This window comes from Chelon labrosus (assembly GCF_963514085.1).
Source record: "Chelon labrosus genome assembly, chromosome: 10".
In the NCBI taxonomy this organism is placed as follows: Eukaryota; Metazoa; Chordata; class Actinopteri; order Mugiliformes; family Mugilidae; genus Chelon; species Chelon labrosus.
Window position 1 is genome coordinate 26,809,166 of NC_140360.1, and position 17,439 is coordinate 26,826,604.

At 41.7% G+C, this 17,439-nt stretch overlaps 4 protein-coding genes across 7 annotated transcripts in view; 2 read left to right on the top strand and 2 right to left on the bottom strand.

Moving 5' to 3' along the window:
• The window catches only part of cep104 (centrosomal protein 104), a 33,089-nt gene extending 30,353 nt beyond the window's left edge, over positions 1-2,736 (top strand). Inside the window, exon 22 of the mRNA XM_084552862.1 lies at positions 846-2,736. Within this exon, the coding sequence (XP_084408988.1) occupies positions 846-982 (137 nt within the window). The 3' untranslated portion in view covers positions 983-2,736. The remainder of the gene's footprint in view (positions 1-845) is intronic.
• A 1-nt stretch (position 2,737) lies between these two features.
• b3gnt7l (UDP-GlcNAc:betaGal beta-1,3-N-acetylglucosaminyltransferase 7, like) lies at positions 2,738-4,944 on the bottom strand. The gene has a single exon (XM_084552861.1). It carries the CDS (start codon positions 4,777-4,779, stop codon positions 3,544-3,546), a length of 1,236 nt encoding a protein of 411 aa, XP_084408987.1. The 5' UTR covers positions 4,780-4,944; the 3' UTR covers positions 2,738-3,543.
• A 2,853-nt stretch (positions 4,945-7,797) lies between these two features.
• cUnh1orf174 (chromosome Un C1orf174 homolog) lies at positions 7,798-11,908 on the top strand. Of its 4 annotated transcripts, none has more exons than XM_084553312.1 (4): positions 7,798-9,174; positions 9,390-9,461; positions 9,647-9,970; positions 10,501-11,908. In XM_084553312.1, the coding sequence occupies exons 2-4, from the start codon at positions 9,390-9,392 to the stop codon at positions 10,642-10,644; spliced, it is 540 nt and encodes a 179-aa protein (XP_084409438.1). In that variant the 5' UTR covers positions 7,798-9,174; the 3' UTR covers positions 10,645-11,908. The 4 variants fall into 4 exon arrangements, with proteins under 4 accessions (XP_084409438.1, XP_084409437.1, XP_084409436.1 ...); XM_084553311.1 differs by having other exon boundaries at positions 7,798-8,930; positions 9,035-9,461; XM_084553310.1 differs by having other exon boundaries at positions 7,798-8,090.
• Positions 11,375-16,240, bottom strand: dffb (DNA fragmentation factor, beta polypeptide (caspase-activated DNase)). Its single transcript, XM_084553309.1, has 7 exons — positions 16,085-16,240; positions 14,921-15,047; positions 14,579-14,764; positions 13,493-13,572; positions 13,207-13,380; positions 12,471-12,571; positions 11,375-12,352 (listed from the first exon to the last, which is right to left on the bottom strand). The coding sequence occupies exons 1-7, from the start codon at positions 16,205-16,207 to the stop codon at positions 12,106-12,108; spliced, it is 1,038 nt and encodes a 345-aa protein (XP_084409435.1). The 5' UTR covers positions 16,208-16,240; the 3' UTR covers positions 11,375-12,105.
• Between the last annotated feature and the right edge of the window lie 1,199 nt (positions 16,241-17,439).

Here is a 17,439-nt window from a genome sequence, read left to right on the forward strand (position 1 = left end):
CAGGTTTTCCACTACAGCTTTCTGAAGCCACATAAAAATAATGAAAGATTTACGTTTTTATGAAGCCAGATTCCCAATATCTGGCATTACTATTTACATTACTTTGATGCCAGAGAGAGACCGTTGGTCTTCTCCAGTGTTCTCCCACTAGAAGACCAATGCTGAAAATATTTCATTTCCAGCCTTAACTGTTTGATGTCAGCATGTTTGCACTCTGTAGTGGCCTCTCTGTATAGCAGTTTTCATTGTTACTGGCCTCCTTTTCATCATGTACAAATGCACAAGACCTGCATAGGTGTATTTTCACACTGACTTTATTGTTTAAACAGCCCAGTTCTGTTGTCTGCACTGCAAACAGATACTCAGTTTCTCTTTGTCAGGGAGTGGTATCGTTAAAACGCCATTGCTAGCGGTAACCACCGTGTGCTCAAACCATATAGGTCACAAAAAGTTTGAACGCAGGCGATTTGAGCGTCTTTCTTCTATTAATTTGACATTTGATCATCCACCATAGACCTTTTTCATGGCAAACATTGGCAGTCTGGAACGCACATGTGTATTAGGATGGATCAGCTACGTGAAACATCAAGATGTCTGCTGTGAAACAGTTCCGTTAGAGAGTATAATGGAAACAAGTGACAGTACATCAAAGAGCACATTCTCCCCCAGTACGTAGCCACATTACCACACGCTGCTGACATCATGATGCCTTCCTGTTTGTACTCACATCACTTGAAATGCAGGCTGCTTTGTTTAGGGGAAAACTGCTTATAGCAACCAACAGGGTTTCATCTGCGTTGATGTCCTTAGGGGTCGGCTTTGCAGATGTCATTTTGTGTTTCCAGGCAGGGCGGTCGGTGGAGCCAAGCTGAAGCAGGCCTGGTCTGTCGGGTCCAGAGCCAGAGGCAGGCCCATGGGCAGAGGCAGTCGAATCCCATCGCTGGCACCACTGGCCAGAGGTTACACGCCAGGGAAGCGCTGAAGCTGGTACGAAGCCGCCCAGAAAGCGGTCTGTACCTAGAGACAACCCAACATCAACAAACAACACCTCCCAGTGCTGTAGTTTCCTGCTTCTATATTCCTGCATTTCAGCACTTTTAAACACGGTGTCAGATATACTTGCTGATATATCAAGCACATCAAACCCACTACCCCCCTTCACTACATGTGTGTGCTGTATACTCATATCTCCTTACAGGATTATTGGGTTTTGTGGCTCTTATTTATCACAGCGCTGACTGCTGATTAGAACCTCTGTGGAGGGTGATTGTGCAACTTGAAGGGGTACCCTTAGTAAAGTACTTTGCATCCATTAGCTTTGGGTAACTCACAAGACATAAGATTTGTTCAAATATAAAGCAGCAATTGCAGATATCCTGAGTTTTATTCTCTGGTATAGGATGAACTTTTTTAAGTGCTTGGTCCTACATAACCCATAATGCAATGTTCTCATGAGACCATGTCTCACCATTAAATGCAAACTCCACACATCCTTAGACAATACTGCAGTTCAGTTATAACAACGTTGTCTGTCAACCTTCTCAAATTGAGATAACCCTGATGACATCGTGCTGTAAATGTAAAATTTTCATTTTCAAATTGTAAAAACTGTCACTTTAATAAATAGAACTAAAGCGAAAGCTCACTTAACCGAATCAAAAGAGCTTCCTGCGGATAACCACTGTCATAATCTCTGTACAATCAGTCCTGTAGAAACCGTAATAAGCTGAACAACAAGACAGAGGTTTAGTTACAAACAAGAGATTTGGCAGCACTCCAGAAGAAGATTCTTGAGTTATTCTAAAGCGTTGACAACCTAAAAGTAGCTTCAGTGTTAGCTTCACAGTTAGACATCTGTCGACGTGTTTCCTTTCATTTCATTTCCATGTGGAAAGAATGAAAAGCACTTTGCCAAAGGGATGATGTTCCACTGCTGAAGTTTTGGTACAGTACGGAATCCGCTTAATATCTAGTGACAATCTTAAGTTGCTCCAAAAGTCTAGTAGGAGAGACAAAGGAGTCCCTTTAACTAATTATTCATGGAGATTAATTTACAGTAGGATTTATCTAGCATCCGCTTTTCCCCAAGTATTGATTTCAGCTGTACAGATCTTGGACTACACAGTTTGAAACACTTCAGCAGCAACTAGTTTTAACCACAAGAGCTGGGCATTAGCTACCATATTTATATTTGTCTCGATAGTGTTACTTCCCCCGAAAGTAATAGAAGTAGTATGTTATCTGACAATGTTGATTGTAATATATCTGAAGACAAGATCTGTCAGTCTGTACAGACGCCTTCTAAAAACTCAGTCCATTTTTAAAACTGTAATATTCGTTGTAACATTGACATGAGTGATTGAACTAACTGTTGTACTAGTGGAACAGTAACTCAACAGAGTATATTTGCTTTATGACCTCTCCGTCCATCACCTCGGCTCTGATAGGCTTCTTTACTGAGAACTAGTGTGACGCTGGATATTTGTGTTTTCTGTGCATAGTAGTCAGTATTTTCTGAGTGATATTTTTGGCATCAAATGGCTATTTTTGCTGCATATGTATCTGTATTTGTTAAATAAAGCCACATTAAGCTGGACATTGGAGATTCTGATTTCGCACAAACAAATGTTCTCCCCATTGCTATTTCCGCCTACAGTAAGAGTCAGCTGTGATTAGAAGCTGTAACGGCCCTCTAACGTAAAAGGAGACAACTTCAGTCAGAAACCAAACAGACTCTTGCAGTTGACTGCAGACCTGGAAACAGCGATGTTATTCCAAATCTCTCCCAGAGGGCTGTTCAAACACTGGCATCAGTCAAACGCTGCAACAGTTCTTCTGTATGTACAAAGCTGACAGAGAGCTCCGGTTTTATTTACACTATCATACATGAATCTACTCAAATACAGCCTTTTTGGTTTCTTTGGTTTAGGCCTGCTGCTGTAAATCATACACAGAGGATTGAAAATGTAAAATAAAACAATATATTAACTTTAAAAAAAAAGAAAAACTCAAATCATTTGATTTTTACCGTGTCAAAATAATCACTTAAATGCAGCTGGTTGATCTACACTGTAGTTCAGTTTGCAGTCACAGAGAAATCCTGAAATCAGAAAATGGCGACACAGAAATGGGCTGCAGGGGCAACACCTGTCTGCGACAAGTCAAGTCTTATTCGTACCTGCACAAATACACACTCAAACGACAAAGATTTCAAATGAAACGCCAGTGAATTGTTGAATTGTTGGCACCAAGGATCAGAAACAGAAGCCTTCTCATTGTGGAGCTGCGTAGTAGTGGTTTTTCAAAACGGAAAATCACAGGCATACATGGGAAATCCGACCTGTTCCGACTAATGCACAAATGTTGAAGGCAATATGTGACTATACGTGTGTATCCTACAGTTTCAGATCTAACGGAAAAAAACAACAACACTGGCATGACTCAGCAGATTCCATGAAATGCGCAAAGATCGTCACGTACGCTCAGTGAATTAGTCTGTGTTCCAATTTGGGAGCTGATCTTTGGATTTCTATAAACTGTCAATCATACGGAGGTCGTTCGCGCGCAAACTAGCGCCTTGTTGTGCACCACGCTCCACATCCTGAGCAGCTCGTGCGCACTCAGCTTGTGCACCACGATCAGGTTTTTATAGAAGCACGGCTCGCTGTTCATGGGGCTCACCTTGCGCCTGGTGATGCCGAATGTCCTGAAGCCCGGATGCAACTCTGGGGCCAAGTGGAGCTTCTGCAGGCACATCCCCAAAAACACGTCGTCGATGGGGTACAACTCCAGGTCCTCCGAGACCACGAACAGCCTCCTGGCCAGCTGCGAGGACATGAGAAACCCCCCACCTCCGACGTAAGGAGGATATGGCTTATCGTACAGCTCTTTGGGGATGTAGTATTTGCTCTGCCGGTTTCGGATGGGGATCGCTTTGGAGATGGTGTCCCCCACAAACAAGTTCTCGTCTTTGTGGTCCTCCACTTTGAAGCTGATCAGCTCCAGCAGGTTGTTAGTGTTCACAAACACGTCATCGTCTCCTTTGAAAATGAACTGCACCCTGGGGCAGTAGATTTTGAACCACTTGAGAAAGTTTACCTCTTTCAGGGTCAGGTTGAAGAAGGTGTCCATGAAGTCCCACTGCAAGATGTCCCCGTAGATCTTATCCTCGTATTCGATCAGTTTCTGGAGGTTCTTGGTGTCTTTACCTGTGGTGGGGCTTCCTAATAGAAATAAAGTTTTGATTTTCTTTCCGTCCACAGTTTGCTCCTTACCCCAGGTTTTACGCACCGCCTCGCGCCGGTCGTGCTGCTCGATAACGGATTTCACCACCATGAGGAGGTGCACCTCTCCGTCCGTGCATATCTCCGGGTGGTTGATGAGCATGGGGAAATACCTGCAGTGCCTGTGCAGAACAAACTGGTGGAATCTCGGGTCCAATCGCCGGAACCAGTCCTGGTTCTTTACCGACGCGTCCTCACTGCAGTTGAGAACCTGCGCGTCCCAGGACGCCGGAGCCCCACTTGAGGCCGGCTGCGATTCCAAATCGTTGCTCGGCATCCGGGAGTCTGAGGTCCCCAAAGTAGTTTTCACGACTCTCTTCTTGAATGAAAAACACTCCGAGCCGCACCATCCCGCATCCCTCAGATGTTTGTCTCCCACCGCGTCTTTCTCTGACAGTTTGAGCTTGTGGATCATGAGAAAGGAAGCAAAGACAAGGGACAGGCTCAGCAAGGGTTTCAGCAAACCGAGCCGCTTTCTCCGAGAAAAGTGATCCATGGCTGTCACTGCGGCGCGCAGGGACCCTCAGATGCTGGACGTTGTGCCTTCATAGTGATTCACACCTGTGCGTCCGTGGGGAGTCCATCACCGCTGCGCCTCCTCATGTGGACACCAGAAGTTACGTCCCTGACGGCAGCTTGAGAGCGCTCGCAGCGAAGTAGCTCCGGGGCCACTATTGCCCATCGCGGCGCACATTGGTGTCACACGTCGCTTCTCGTCGAGGTGAATGCACGCAGCGTGTCCACGACCTTCCTCTACGGCTTTTGGGAAGACTGGAGACCTGCTACAAGATGCAGTCGTCTCACCCCCACTTCCCCACATCTCCTCCCCTCTAATTATAAACACTGACCTGGGACCAGTGGTTTCCAATCCCGCCCCCGTCTCTTTCCCTCGCGCGCACGCACACACAACCACACACAAACTTCTTACTAAACTTATCAGAAATTATAAGATTCATAACTAAAATATCAAATCAATTCATCAGAAATAATTTGAACAAACACTAAACTTTATGTGACTTTAATAAAATATTGTTCGAATCTGCACAATAAAACCGACGAAATGCACTCCAACGAAATAGATCAGAGTACATGTTTTTAAATCATCAAAAAATGTTTTTTATTAAAATAATTATTTATTAAAATGAGAAGATTCAGAGCTAAAATGAAATGAAATATTCTGAAATCATTTAAGCAAACACAAAACTTTATTTTTGATGTGACTTTAATAAAATAACGTTCATATCTAAGCAAAATAAAACTAATACTGTTCATAGTGTTTCAAACCAGGTCAAAATACAGTTTGTATGGTACTTTAGAGCCCCCCCCCCCAGCATCGTGGAGAGCTTGCCCCATTTCTTCTGTGCATTTTCCGTCTTCATGTGATCCCAGACCGACTCCATGATGTTGAGGTCAGTGCTCTGTGGGGGTTCACAGCATCTGCTGCAGGACTCCTGCTGTTCTACTTGTGGCAGACTCTGGCTGGATATTTGGATCCACTGTCACGCTTGAATATAGAATACAGGGGCCAAACAGGGGCCTCCCTCCCCGACTGCAGCGTGCAATGGATAGGGATTATACGATGTATTGAACTGAAATGAATTCATTTATTGTCATCGCACAAAACAGTACAACCCGATTTTAGTGTGCAGCTCTCCACCAGAGAGTAAAAAAAAAGAGACATAATAATTTAAGAGCATTTAAAAAAGAAATATAAGGTGGAATGCAACTATGTATTGTTGCATTGCATTGTTGACTGGTGGTATACAGTTCAATCAGAATGTTTTCTAACCTTCAGCTGGTTAGTTTGTTGAAGTGGCCCAATCAGCAGACCTATAGTCTGTAATGTAGTTGTTTGATAATTAGAAGTGTTTATTTATTTATTTAATATTCCTATTATTTCGCAATAGTTCAGATAAGGAAGAATCATAATCATGGTATTTAACGCTCAATAAATACAGAGGGCGTCGAAAGGGCTGAGGCGCCACCTTGTGGAGAATCTAAGGAATTACACATTTCCTCATTAGGTCGAGGAAAGTCGCAGAGCATTTAAAGGTTATTGCAACAACAGTTTAAGCCAAGAACATAGTTATTGTCCCTATTGACGTAACCAGTGATCTTGTTACTGGGATACTGGGAACATACTGACCCCTTTTCCCATCCTGATATCTTTCTCTCACAGCAGTTCTCAGGAAGTCTTGTTTCAGTACTACATATCTGTACATATTATCACGGTTCATTTCAAGACACCAGTGGACCGAGAGCTCCTCTTTATAACCGGGGAACGACTGATCTGAGATACGAGGGAACGGACATGAAGACTGGACATGAGCTCTGTGTCTTCGCATCAGCACCTGTCAGCATCTGATTCATCTGTCCTCTTATCTGGACTGCAATATGTTTGCATATACTTTACATACTTAGCATTCAAAATGGTATAATTTGAAGTTGGTTAGACACAGTTTAGGATATCTGATTCAATCATATTATATTTCAATATTGTATTTTAAACTAATCTCACGTTTGATGTCCTGTGATTGTATTTCTACCAAGAGCAGTAATCAAAAGTACTGACAGATACCCTGGGTTTTAGATAAATCTGAATAGCATTTAATACACACAATCATACCGAAGGCCCAATCTTATGGCGTTTACTTTTCGTTTATAACTTTTATACATCTGTAACTTCCATAACTATTATAACTCGCTTTTTAAACTCATGTATAGTGAATGTTTTTCATCAATACATGCACAAAAACTCGTTCGGCCTGAAACGATAATGACGCGTGGTTGGGATCATAGGGGAATATGGTGGGAGTTATATGGTAGATTCAGGAATGCAAAATCATCCAGTCTGGTGTCCTGAAATGAACTGTGCAAATGTGTAGACATGTTGTACTGAAACCACGACTTCCTGAGAACTGTGTCTCTAAAGATGATGTTCCAGTGTCCATGTGATAAGTTCACTGGTTACGTTAACGTACGTCGATAGCGACTAGAACTGCGTTCGTGGCTTAAACTGTAGCCTACTTTAGATTGTCGCAATGAACTCTGAATCCACAACTCTCCGGGTCTGAAAATCAGCTCTCAGTATCACACATTTACACAAACGTGGTTTATTGTGAATCTTTCTTTACGAAGTCATTGGGGCCACTTTTATACGCCCAGTGTAGACAATCCTCCTTTAACCTGAGCGGTCTTTGAAGGCGGCGTACAAGCGGAAGAGACAGAGTTTGCTTTCAAAATAAAGTGATACAGTTTTTATATGGGCGAAAGCTAGAGTATATGTTTTTATTTTATTTTTTTATTTTTTATTTTACTTACCAACTAACTATGAGTGTAGTTGTAGATTTTTAACAATTGTTTTTTATAATTTAATTTTGTCATAAAAAAATAAACACCTACCACAAATCACAATTGACCATTGACATTTAATATTTCCGATCGATTTTCTCGCGTATCTTCCGGATAAAACTACGGAAATTCTTCACGGCGGAGACACCACTGTTCCCCTTTTGCCGTGAGGTGGAACCGAGGCCACAGTGCGGTGCAGAGGGCGTCATCATATCCATGGCAGAGCCGCGGTAACCTCTGAGTGAACCGTAGCAGGAAACAAGAGGCGGCCCTGAGGAGAGCACAACGGAGGCGGCCACGGCACCACTTCTCGTAAAATTATCACTTTTGTTTTATAGCCAGACGAAGACAGTCGAGTTGTAAGACGTCACAAAAAACAAGTGTAGTCGACACGGAAATATTTTGGCCGCTGAAAAATAAATAAAACAAGAATAGCGCCGACAAATGGTGCACAAGGTAAGCGAGTAGCTGAGCGAGTAAATTAGCAGGCAGCTAGTAAATTAATTAGCTCGGAGCTATCCCGCTAGCCTTATTAGCTTAGAGCTGAGATGTGGGAATCGATACAGTGGTCTGCTAGCTTTGAGCTATGTGAAAAACTACTGGCCTTTCACGTAGCTCTTCGGGTTAAAGAGAAAATCTTTTTTTTCCCATGTGGTTTTAATATGTGATGCGAAACCCGACTCCGTTTCTCCGAATTTACTGTCGGTTGATATAGTTAAAGCTAATTTAGCTACATTACGTAACAAATGGTGGCGCTGCTAAAAGTTAAAGCACCAAGACAACGTGATGATCTTTAATTCGGCTTGGCTTGGATGTGTCAGGAATGCGCAAATGTAGCGTCTGTGGACATGGAGCTCGCTGTTTACTGGAGGATTTGAGTCACGGTTGACGAGTAACGGGACGTTAAATTGTTAAGATTTTAGTAGGAGTTTGGCCCCGCGGAGGATTCAAGTGGCGATGTCGGGATTTGAGGGCGCACAGAGGAGCTGTGCAGGTGTAATCTAAAACATCTTCACTGCGAAATGCAACAAAAATGGTGTCAAAATAAGCCCTAGAATTAAAACATTCACATTAATAAATCATAAATATTTGCACTTCTGGTTGGATGCCAGACACTGTGTGTGCATTTCGTTGTGTATGTACCAGTACTATATGCAATGACAATAAAATAAAGAGTGCTTTTACTGCATGGCACGTACTGTGAAAACTCAGGATTAGGACAAGTTTTTCAGAGTGAAAATATCTGAAGCTGAAAACAAACAGGCTGATCAGCTGATCTGCTGGCCTGAAGAAAAAGTAAGTCACACGGATTCATATCAACCCCGCTCATCTTTGCTTTTGATAAAGTGAAGCTGTACAAGTCCTGTCATGACTGTTGTGATCTTGTAGCTTTCTCACAGCTACAGCAAAAGGCCAGACTAGACTACTTTAGTATTCATCATCAACAATAAACATCACAAGTATCGGAGGCAGTCGTTTCTAATGCGCTGTTTTTACTGGTGTCCACTCTTCACCGACTGCGAAAGGAAGTTCACCAAAGGTTAAACATGTCCCATGTGGGAAAACTTGCCCAATAAATTCAACTTTAACCAACTCTTTTACAAGGCAGGGAAGCTAAATAGTTCCTTAGCAGGAGCCTGTGAGCTGCTGGTACTGTGACAGCTGCCTCCAAGCTCCAAACTATTTTTCACTCCCTGGTACACATGATGAGGAAGTGTTGCCAAAAAGGATTTAATTAACCGTCTTGCTTTGCAGATGCCTCAACAGCTTGATAACGTGAAGTCCAGAAAGAGGAAGAGCAGCTCTGAGAGAAGACGCTCCAGAAAGGTCTGTGTTCACAAGACAACAAAGAGCTTGTTCAAAGAGCTTGAAAAGACTGAACGACATATTTGAACTTGATAGACTTTCACAAGTGCGTCTGAGGACTGTAGTGGACACACAAACGCACGTTAGACTCGCTGTGGGTAGCTGTAACATCATCCTGACTCTGTTCTTTTAACTTTGCATCTCAGGCGTCTGCTACAGAGAGGGGATGCATGCAAAGTCAGAACACGCACTCCGCGGCAGAGAGACACTCTCGCATTGTCTGTGAGTGCCACCAGTCTGCTGGCAGGAGGAGATGCTCGGCATCGCCGGAGCTGGAAGGACAGGAGGAGAAGGAGAACGAGCAGAGGACGGGGCAGGAGTTAGACGGCTGCAGAGTGAACGGCGTCCGGGACAAACAGGAGCCTGAGCATATGGATTATGAAGAAACTGATAAGACCATCTTCCTAGATGATGACAGTAACCAAATTCTTCCCGTGGAGCAGTTCTTTGGAAACCTGGACATTGTTCAGGTGAGGCATTTTGATTATCCTCTTAACTGAACATGAATTATGTTACATTAGGCTGATTTTCTGGCAGCTAGTTTAGAAGAGGCCCCGGCCAAATGTAATGTCTGGAAAATATTCAACTTAATGGTATATTTTTTTTATGTTAGCTGACATGGGATTAGGACTGGTTGTAGAAGTGAGGAAGAGGATCTTGAGATTCAGTCTCGCATTTCAGCAGGAACTAAAAGATCGATGATGCACTAAACATCTATACTAATAAAATACAAAACGTGGCTGGTGCAGGACGGATGGCTGAGTGTTGCTACCAATTGTTGGTTGGTGGTCAGTGTCTGGGAGTAGTCGATGCATCCTCTCTAGACCAGATGTATATTGCTAGCATGACAGCTGCAGTGTATTCAACAACAAGAAAAAATTGAGTATACTTTTAAATGAATATCTTTGTTTATCCATCACAAAGATTTTTCTGTGGGCTAGCCGTACTGCCATTCAGTCAGCCACTTTGATTTAATGGATGTATGCCACACATCCTACAGGACTATCCTCAAAGATCATCATCAACCTCTGCCAGCTCCCACCGGGAGAAGAGGAGGCGACACTACTACGCACGCGAGGACAGCGACGACGAAGAAGAGGCGAGCTTCAGCGGCACGGAGCGAGTCGACGGAGAGGGCACTTAGTAAAGAGCAATGTCACAAAGACTGTGGAGCCTGTGGAAAGACATTAAGCCTCTCAGCGCTGAGGATGAAGCCCGTTCAGAGACTGCATTCAAATCCGTCCATATCATCTGCTCCGTTACAAACATACCATGGGTGAGTCAGGAAAAAGTGAAGGTGAAGGTGCTGTGGTGGAATCTCAGACAACACTATTTGACTGTACACCAGCTGTTCACTACTCCAAAAGTGATGGAAAGCAACTCCTTGGATTTTAAACTGAAATTTGAACTCAAGTTTTAACAAATGCAAATTGTTTTCCAGCCATAGCATTAGCCCTGATGCATAAAAATGTTACTGATATATTTTTTGAAAAAAACATACATACAGTAATATTAATATGTGAGCAATACCATGGTGCTTGTTAAATGATTTATGTCTGGATATCCGCTCACATCAACCCTGGTTTAGTCCTTAAAGGTCTGACAAAGCACTTTACGACTTGAGTACATACTGCTTCATAATCTGAGTGCAGCTTCGCAGTTTGAGATTAGCCTTGTGAGATTCCAGAGTGCTGGATTCAGGTTACAACCTTCAAAAGTGCTCATTTTTTATCTACAAATCACAATTTCTAAAATGCACAAGTGATTATTGGCATATTGGCATGACAAAAGCGGCGTATAGATGGATGTAAAGATCTGATCTCAGACTAGATAAATGTAATGTGGAGTGATAAGAGCATGCACCAAAGAGCAGGTCCGTAATGAGAGATTTTAATGCCACAGATTCACTGGTCCAGGTGAATGTCATGTTTTCTGCATAAAAGTCATTTATCACAAAGTGTCTAACATCCATCCTCAACACATCTCGGTGTGTTCAGTTTTTGGGCAGCTTTTTTGTAATGTAACACACATCTGTATAGATACATAAAAATGCAGCTACTCATTTCCCTGATCAGATTTGTGTTGAATAGAAATTTACCACTATACATGAAAAAGTATTTTATAAAAAACAGTCGACACTGTGTAAATGAGTCAGGATAGCTTCAGCTTGACTTTATGTGTAATCTAATCCTCTAACCTTAAGGTTAACAGTAATTGTTGTGATCATTTTGTATATACCTGATTGTTCTGACCATATATATATATTTTTTGCTGCCTTATTTATGCTAAAAGCTTTTCATACTCTTCAGAGTGAATGCCTCATTCATCCAGCAGCCTTTGTAATCAATGCATGTATTTTACATCACAGTGCCAACGTAAAGAACAAATAAACATTTTTCATGGTTTCATTCAGGTGTAACTAATCTTTTCTAACATTTAACAAAGCTTTAAAATCAGTCCTGGTTTACATAGCAAAGTATCATGATGATAGTAAAAAAATAAAATGAAGATAAAAAGTTTGCCTTCCTGAAATGATCTTGTTAGTTGACCTTGAAATTTCACAGCTCATATAAAAGATAGCATTTTCATAAAAATAATGACATGTTCAGACCAAGCGACTTCTCTTCACTTTGGACTTTTTTGTTTTATCTGCATCACTGGCTTTCAGAAAAATCTTCTTGGTGTCGCACAGCAGGTTGTGAGCTTCTTTCTTGTGGCAAACAATGTGGACGAGCTTCAGGTTGTCTCTGGTGAACAGCATTCTGTAGAAGTAGTTCAAGTTGACGTCTGAGCTCTTGTGATTCTCTAGAGCTTCCATCAGAGTGGGAATGATCGTCCTCTTCTTCTCAATCCTGGACACAAGATTTGCAAACATGTAAAGAATACAAAAACAAAGGAAATTTTGTTTAATATAAATTTAGAAACTCTCTCTAAAGTCTTGAGTGTCTTTAAACACAGCAAGTGACCAACCTGTGGTCCAGATTCCACGTGCTGAAGACAATCCTGCTCTCTCGGCTGCTGTAGGGGTTGATGGAGTGGAGAGACTGGCACACTTTCCGGTCAAAGGATCCCTGAGGAGGTTGAAAATACAGGTCCACTTCTTACAACATGTCTGGGAAATTTACAGTGACTGAAACACCATACAGACGACATGACTTTTAAAACCTGTGCTGTACTGCTTACTCTACAATATGTTTCTGTCCCAGACTGTTACGTTAACAAGCAACTGACCAGTGGTTTGAAGCAGATGCCATCCAGACTACAGATTTAAGGACCAGTGTGTAGGATTTAGGGAGACCTAATAGAAGAAATAGAATATTTTTGTTAGTGTATAATCTGGTGTGAATCGTGCTTCTGTTAGCTTAGACAGAGCCCTTCATATCTACAAAGGGAGCTGGTCCACTTACACAAAGTCTGCATGTTGACCAGAATGGTCATGCCAACTGCCGACTGAGGATCTTTTGCATTTTGCATGTAAAGCTTGATTTGATTTATTCTGCACTGGATCTACGCAGATTCTACACCATCAAGAGCGTTTATGGTGCAAATCCAATGCAGAATCTATTTATTTTAGTTGTAATCTTCAACTTCACTGCCACTAAATCATACACACTGGTCTTTTAAGATGTTTTATCTGTTTCATATGTGCCAGACATTGTTAAAGTCATGTTACATGTGTTAGTTTTTCTTTTTAATCTCTTAGTACCTGGCAGGTGAACCATCCTTCTCGAGTACAGAGGCGATCTGGCTCCTTCACGGTCCTGTCAAAGTAGCAGCCGTTGTACTTGGCTGCTTTCAGCATTTCCGCCAGGTACTTTGATGTTTTCAAAAACTCTGCCCTGACTTTAGCTCTCTGTATAGTTTTGGTAGCACCATCCACCTGAGAATAGATACACAAAAACCTTCAATAAAACAAAACAGTTTGGTATCATGGCAGATGCCTGATGGAGGAGGATTCACATAAAGACGTTAGCATCGGCTCCATGTTTTACCTCCTTCAAGTAGCCTCGTACCCTGTTTTCACAGTTATACTTCATGTAGGCAGACTTTGTTTTGAATCGCGTATCAACACCTGGAAGGAAAAACAAAGTAGAGATTAATTTAGAGTCACATCAAGTGTTTAGAAGGACACATTATTGATGACCGACACACATTTCCACTAGACTAATTTTTGCATTTGATTAATACTGTGCCTTGGAATAACATATGGCTATACCTCCGCCACTTACAAACAAATGTTGGATTATACACTGTACTTATTTATTTTTTACAGTCCTATGGGACCACTTCACCGTGCAGTTGTCAACTGTCTCATTATAATTGATCACATCCTGTTTCTATAGCGTCAAATAACTAAAATGAAACTTGGACTTGAAAAAAATTGGACCCTTGGATATGCATCAGCATTATATTAACGACCCAACATGACCAAAACATTTTTTAAATTTGTTTTTTGACATGTTTTAGTCCGAATACCATCCACTAACATGGAGGGGGTGGAGCTTATGGTTGCTTTGGCTTCACTTTTGAGGAGCTGTCATGGTGTGAATTTTACAGTCTATGCTGTAAACATGTTTAATTCGACATAAAAGTTGTAGCTTAACGTATCCACACTAAATTCTTAACAGAATTTGAGTCTGGTAACACGCCGGGATCCTTAGATGATGTGTACAACTATGCCACTGTTACTTTTCTATCCATCGCATAAAGCCTGCACGAATGAATTTTTTTCTGAGCATAATCAGTTCCCAATGGAGTGACTCCGTATTAACTTTCCACCGTAATAATTGTAAGGATATTAGGGTCGACCTCAGTTCCAGGCTAGTTAAATTGGGCATTTTAATCTGGAGGTCTGTGGGGATTGACTCGCTTTTAGAGCCAGCCTCAAGTGGTTGTCGCTGGGTGGTCATGAGAGCAAAATGTCAATACAATAAATTTAGATGATCAATTACAGTGTCCTATTTACACCTAAGAGGCTGATTTAGTGAAGTTCAGATCATGGCAGAAAGTTAGGCAGTGTCAACAACCTCTGTTAGTTTGTCTTCCAAACATTCAGGCCTTAATGAGACTGATGGTACCTTTGAACCAGTCCTCATCTTCTTCTCTGTTCTCCATCTCAGACCTGTCCTCCAGGTTCTGGAGAAGGTCAGTCAGGATTTTCCGCCTTTTAGAAGATTTCTCGTCAGAGAGTAGCCCCTTCGCTGCTTCAATGATGCCATCGGCATGCCGGTCTGTGTTCAGTAACTGACTGATGTCGCACACAACTACAATTAGATGCACAGAGGTTGTGTAAGGGTAGGTTATCAGCTATCATGCTACTGTAGCTCTAAACGTACAGTATGTCTGAACAGTAGAACAACTACTCAAGCTAATAATTCTTGTCTTTGTTTGTGTCATGGTGTAAAGGTTGGTTCATGTACCTCCACTCCATGTCTGCTCTCGAGACAGAAGAACTAGTTCGGCGTTATCTGATAGAGTCCGGAAAAACTCTTCCGTCACTATTGTTCCATCCTCATACAAACAAACACGAGCACCAGACAGCGGCAGCTAGAAAGGACAATATAAAAAAAAATAAGGTGTTATTTAATTTTAAGTAGAACATATGGACCAATCATTTCTGTTGAACAAATAGGCCGATTGCCTCTGAAGTCCTGGACTAAATTCAGTTTGATTCAGCTAAATTCACTTTTACTTATATAGTGTCAAAAACAGTCCAAATTGTCTGAAGACGCTTTACAGAACAGAAGTGTCTGAAAGCTCCAGAGCAAACACTGAGCTGACAGTGACAAGGAAAAAGTCCAGATGAACAAGATGAAACCTTGACCCTGTATGCAAACAAAGCATACATGCAGCATACAAACATGATTCAAAGGAGGGCATGATACTAGCTGAAGAAAAGAACAAATGGAATCAAAGTATGTGCAGACAACATGGAGACGCATGTTGACAGAGAAGTGGTCTGCATACCTTTTGTAGAATAAATGCGTGCTATCTGTGACACAGGCTGTTCAGATGAACTAGATTTATTAATCCTGGATCCACTCAGAGCACAAACCGAACTAAGACACTATGACAGATATTTATTTTCCCACTGAGACATCCTTTACTTTCAGTTACAGTGAGGTTATTCAAAAATGTGCAGGAAGGCGGACATACGAAATAACTACTACAGAGTAGCATTTAATCTAGATGGAATAATATATTTAAAACATCCTGACAAATAAATGTACACGTCATCTCATCACATACAGTACATTACTTATTTTTGTCTTCCTTATTGACCTGTTCACGTGCTACTAATTCTAACTCCCTCAGCACAGTTTATCTAATCTATGCATACAGCTGTGTCAGGAATATGTTAGCGTATCTGAAAGTTGTCTGAACATGATGTGAAAAACATACATGTATGCCACATGTTGACCCTGTACTGGACTAAACGGCTTACTTCTCGAGAAGTAGATAAACGAAGCGCTAAGGCTAAAGTAACAGCTGTGTGTTTCTCTCTGTTGTTTTCTGTTTTCACCACAGAAGAAAAGGCGAAACAGCAGGAGGGAACGTAAAGCTACACACGACACACGGCTCACCTGTAATAACTTGCAGCCCTTTTTCAACAGCTCCTTCACATTTTGTGCTGCCACTCCGTACTTTTTGTTTTCAGTACAACTCCTAATTTTCACAGGTTTGTTTTTCCCGAAAAGTCCGAACATTTCACTGTTGACAGTTTGTAACTACCGCTTCCTTCTCCTTCTTCTTCTTCCGCTTGAGGATCTTAGACGCATTAGTGTTGTTTTGCTGCCCCCTACTGGTTCCATACTTGTATTGTTTCGCCAGGGCCGGACCGGGCATTGCGTACAATAAACAGCCTTCTACAACAAGAACATTAAGCACAGCCATGTCACACTTTGCTTATTGCAAATGGACCAACTTTCATGCTTTAAATGTCTTACATGATCTGATAATATCCAAAAAGCTTTAAAAAGGCAACTGGACTTGTTTTTGTTTTTTTTCAGTTGTCCAGTTGATTTTTTAAACATTTTTTATACGATGACCTGGATGACTGAGAACCTTCACAGACATGATCTGATAATATTATACACTACAACTACAGCTACTACTGCGAATATTAGAGATATATTTTGACCATTAATAAATTCTTGCATTTTTGAATTTTTATTGTAATGTGCATTATTGTCAGTAGTATAACGCCTAAACAACTGTGAACTGTAGACATCCAACAGTTTTGTGGAAGACTGGATACACATGGCAAAGTGAACATTACCATAGCAACTGATGCAGCGCGATGGGAAATACCAAATGAAAGGTTTGGACGATTGAAAACGTCGATTGACAAATTTTGTTTAGATCTTTAGTTTAAAGGGTAAACATCTCGTTCTATACATATTTGACGGTTTTTTAAATTCGTGATATTTGTATATATAATTTGCTCATATATACTTCAGATTAAATCATGGATTCATTCAGTTACCCCTCTGCACTGAATGATATGATCCGATTTCAACATGGCGACGGAGGGTTTGGCTCTACACGGATAGAAAAGATAATATTCCGAGTAACGCTTAAGTTGTTTCTTTGTGTTTTGCAGTGCCCTCTCCGTTTTTTGTTTTAACTAAAAGACATGGTAAAAACAGAAGACATATCTAATATGGAGGAAAGCTGGAGTGAAGTGTTTGAAAGAAGCCGGTTGCTTCCTCCACCCAGCCAGACGGTCCGACTGGCGGCGGATAGCCACTTCACCCAGTCCCACGGCTTCCAGCTCAGCCTCACCCGGGTCACTGCAGCTCACCTCCCGCAGGTGATTGCCTACAGGGAATGCTACGCATAGCGAAGATTTAGAAACAGTCCTGGCAAGGGAAACAATGTGTCAGTGGTTAAACAAACCTAAATTATGTGGCCTGGACAACATTTTCCCCGTCAGTTT

What these genes read in the sequence shown, in the direction of transcription:
- b3gnt7l (XM_084552861.1), bottom strand. Translation starts at nt 4,779, where the DNA reads ATGGATCACTTTTCTCGGAGAAAGCGGCTCGGTTTGCTGAAACCCTTG.
- cUnh1orf174 (XM_084553310.1), top strand. An exon ending in AGAGAAGACGCTCCAGAAAG is followed by an intron (nt 9,462 to 9,646) that starts GTCTGTGTTCAC and finishes TTTGCATCTCAG; the next exon opens with GCGTCTGCTACAGAGAGGGG. An exon ending in GAAACCTGGACATTGTTCAG is followed by an intron (nt 9,971 to 10,500) that starts GTGAGGCATTTT and finishes CACATCCTACAG; the next exon opens with GACTATCCTCAAAGATCATC.
- dffb (XM_084553309.1), bottom strand. Translation starts at nt 16,207, where the DNA reads ATGTTCGGACTTTTCGGGAAAAACAAACCTGTGAAAATTAGGAGTTGT. An exon ending in TACGAGGCTACTTGAAGGAG is followed by an intron (nt 13,381 to 13,492) that starts GTAAAACATGGA and finishes ATCTATTCTCAG; the next exon opens with GTGGATGGTGCTACCAAAAC. An exon ending in AAGGATGGTTCACCTGCCAG is followed by an intron (nt 12,572 to 13,206) that starts GTACTAAGAGAT and finishes CAACCTCCTCAG; the next exon opens with GGATCCTTTGACCGGAAAGT.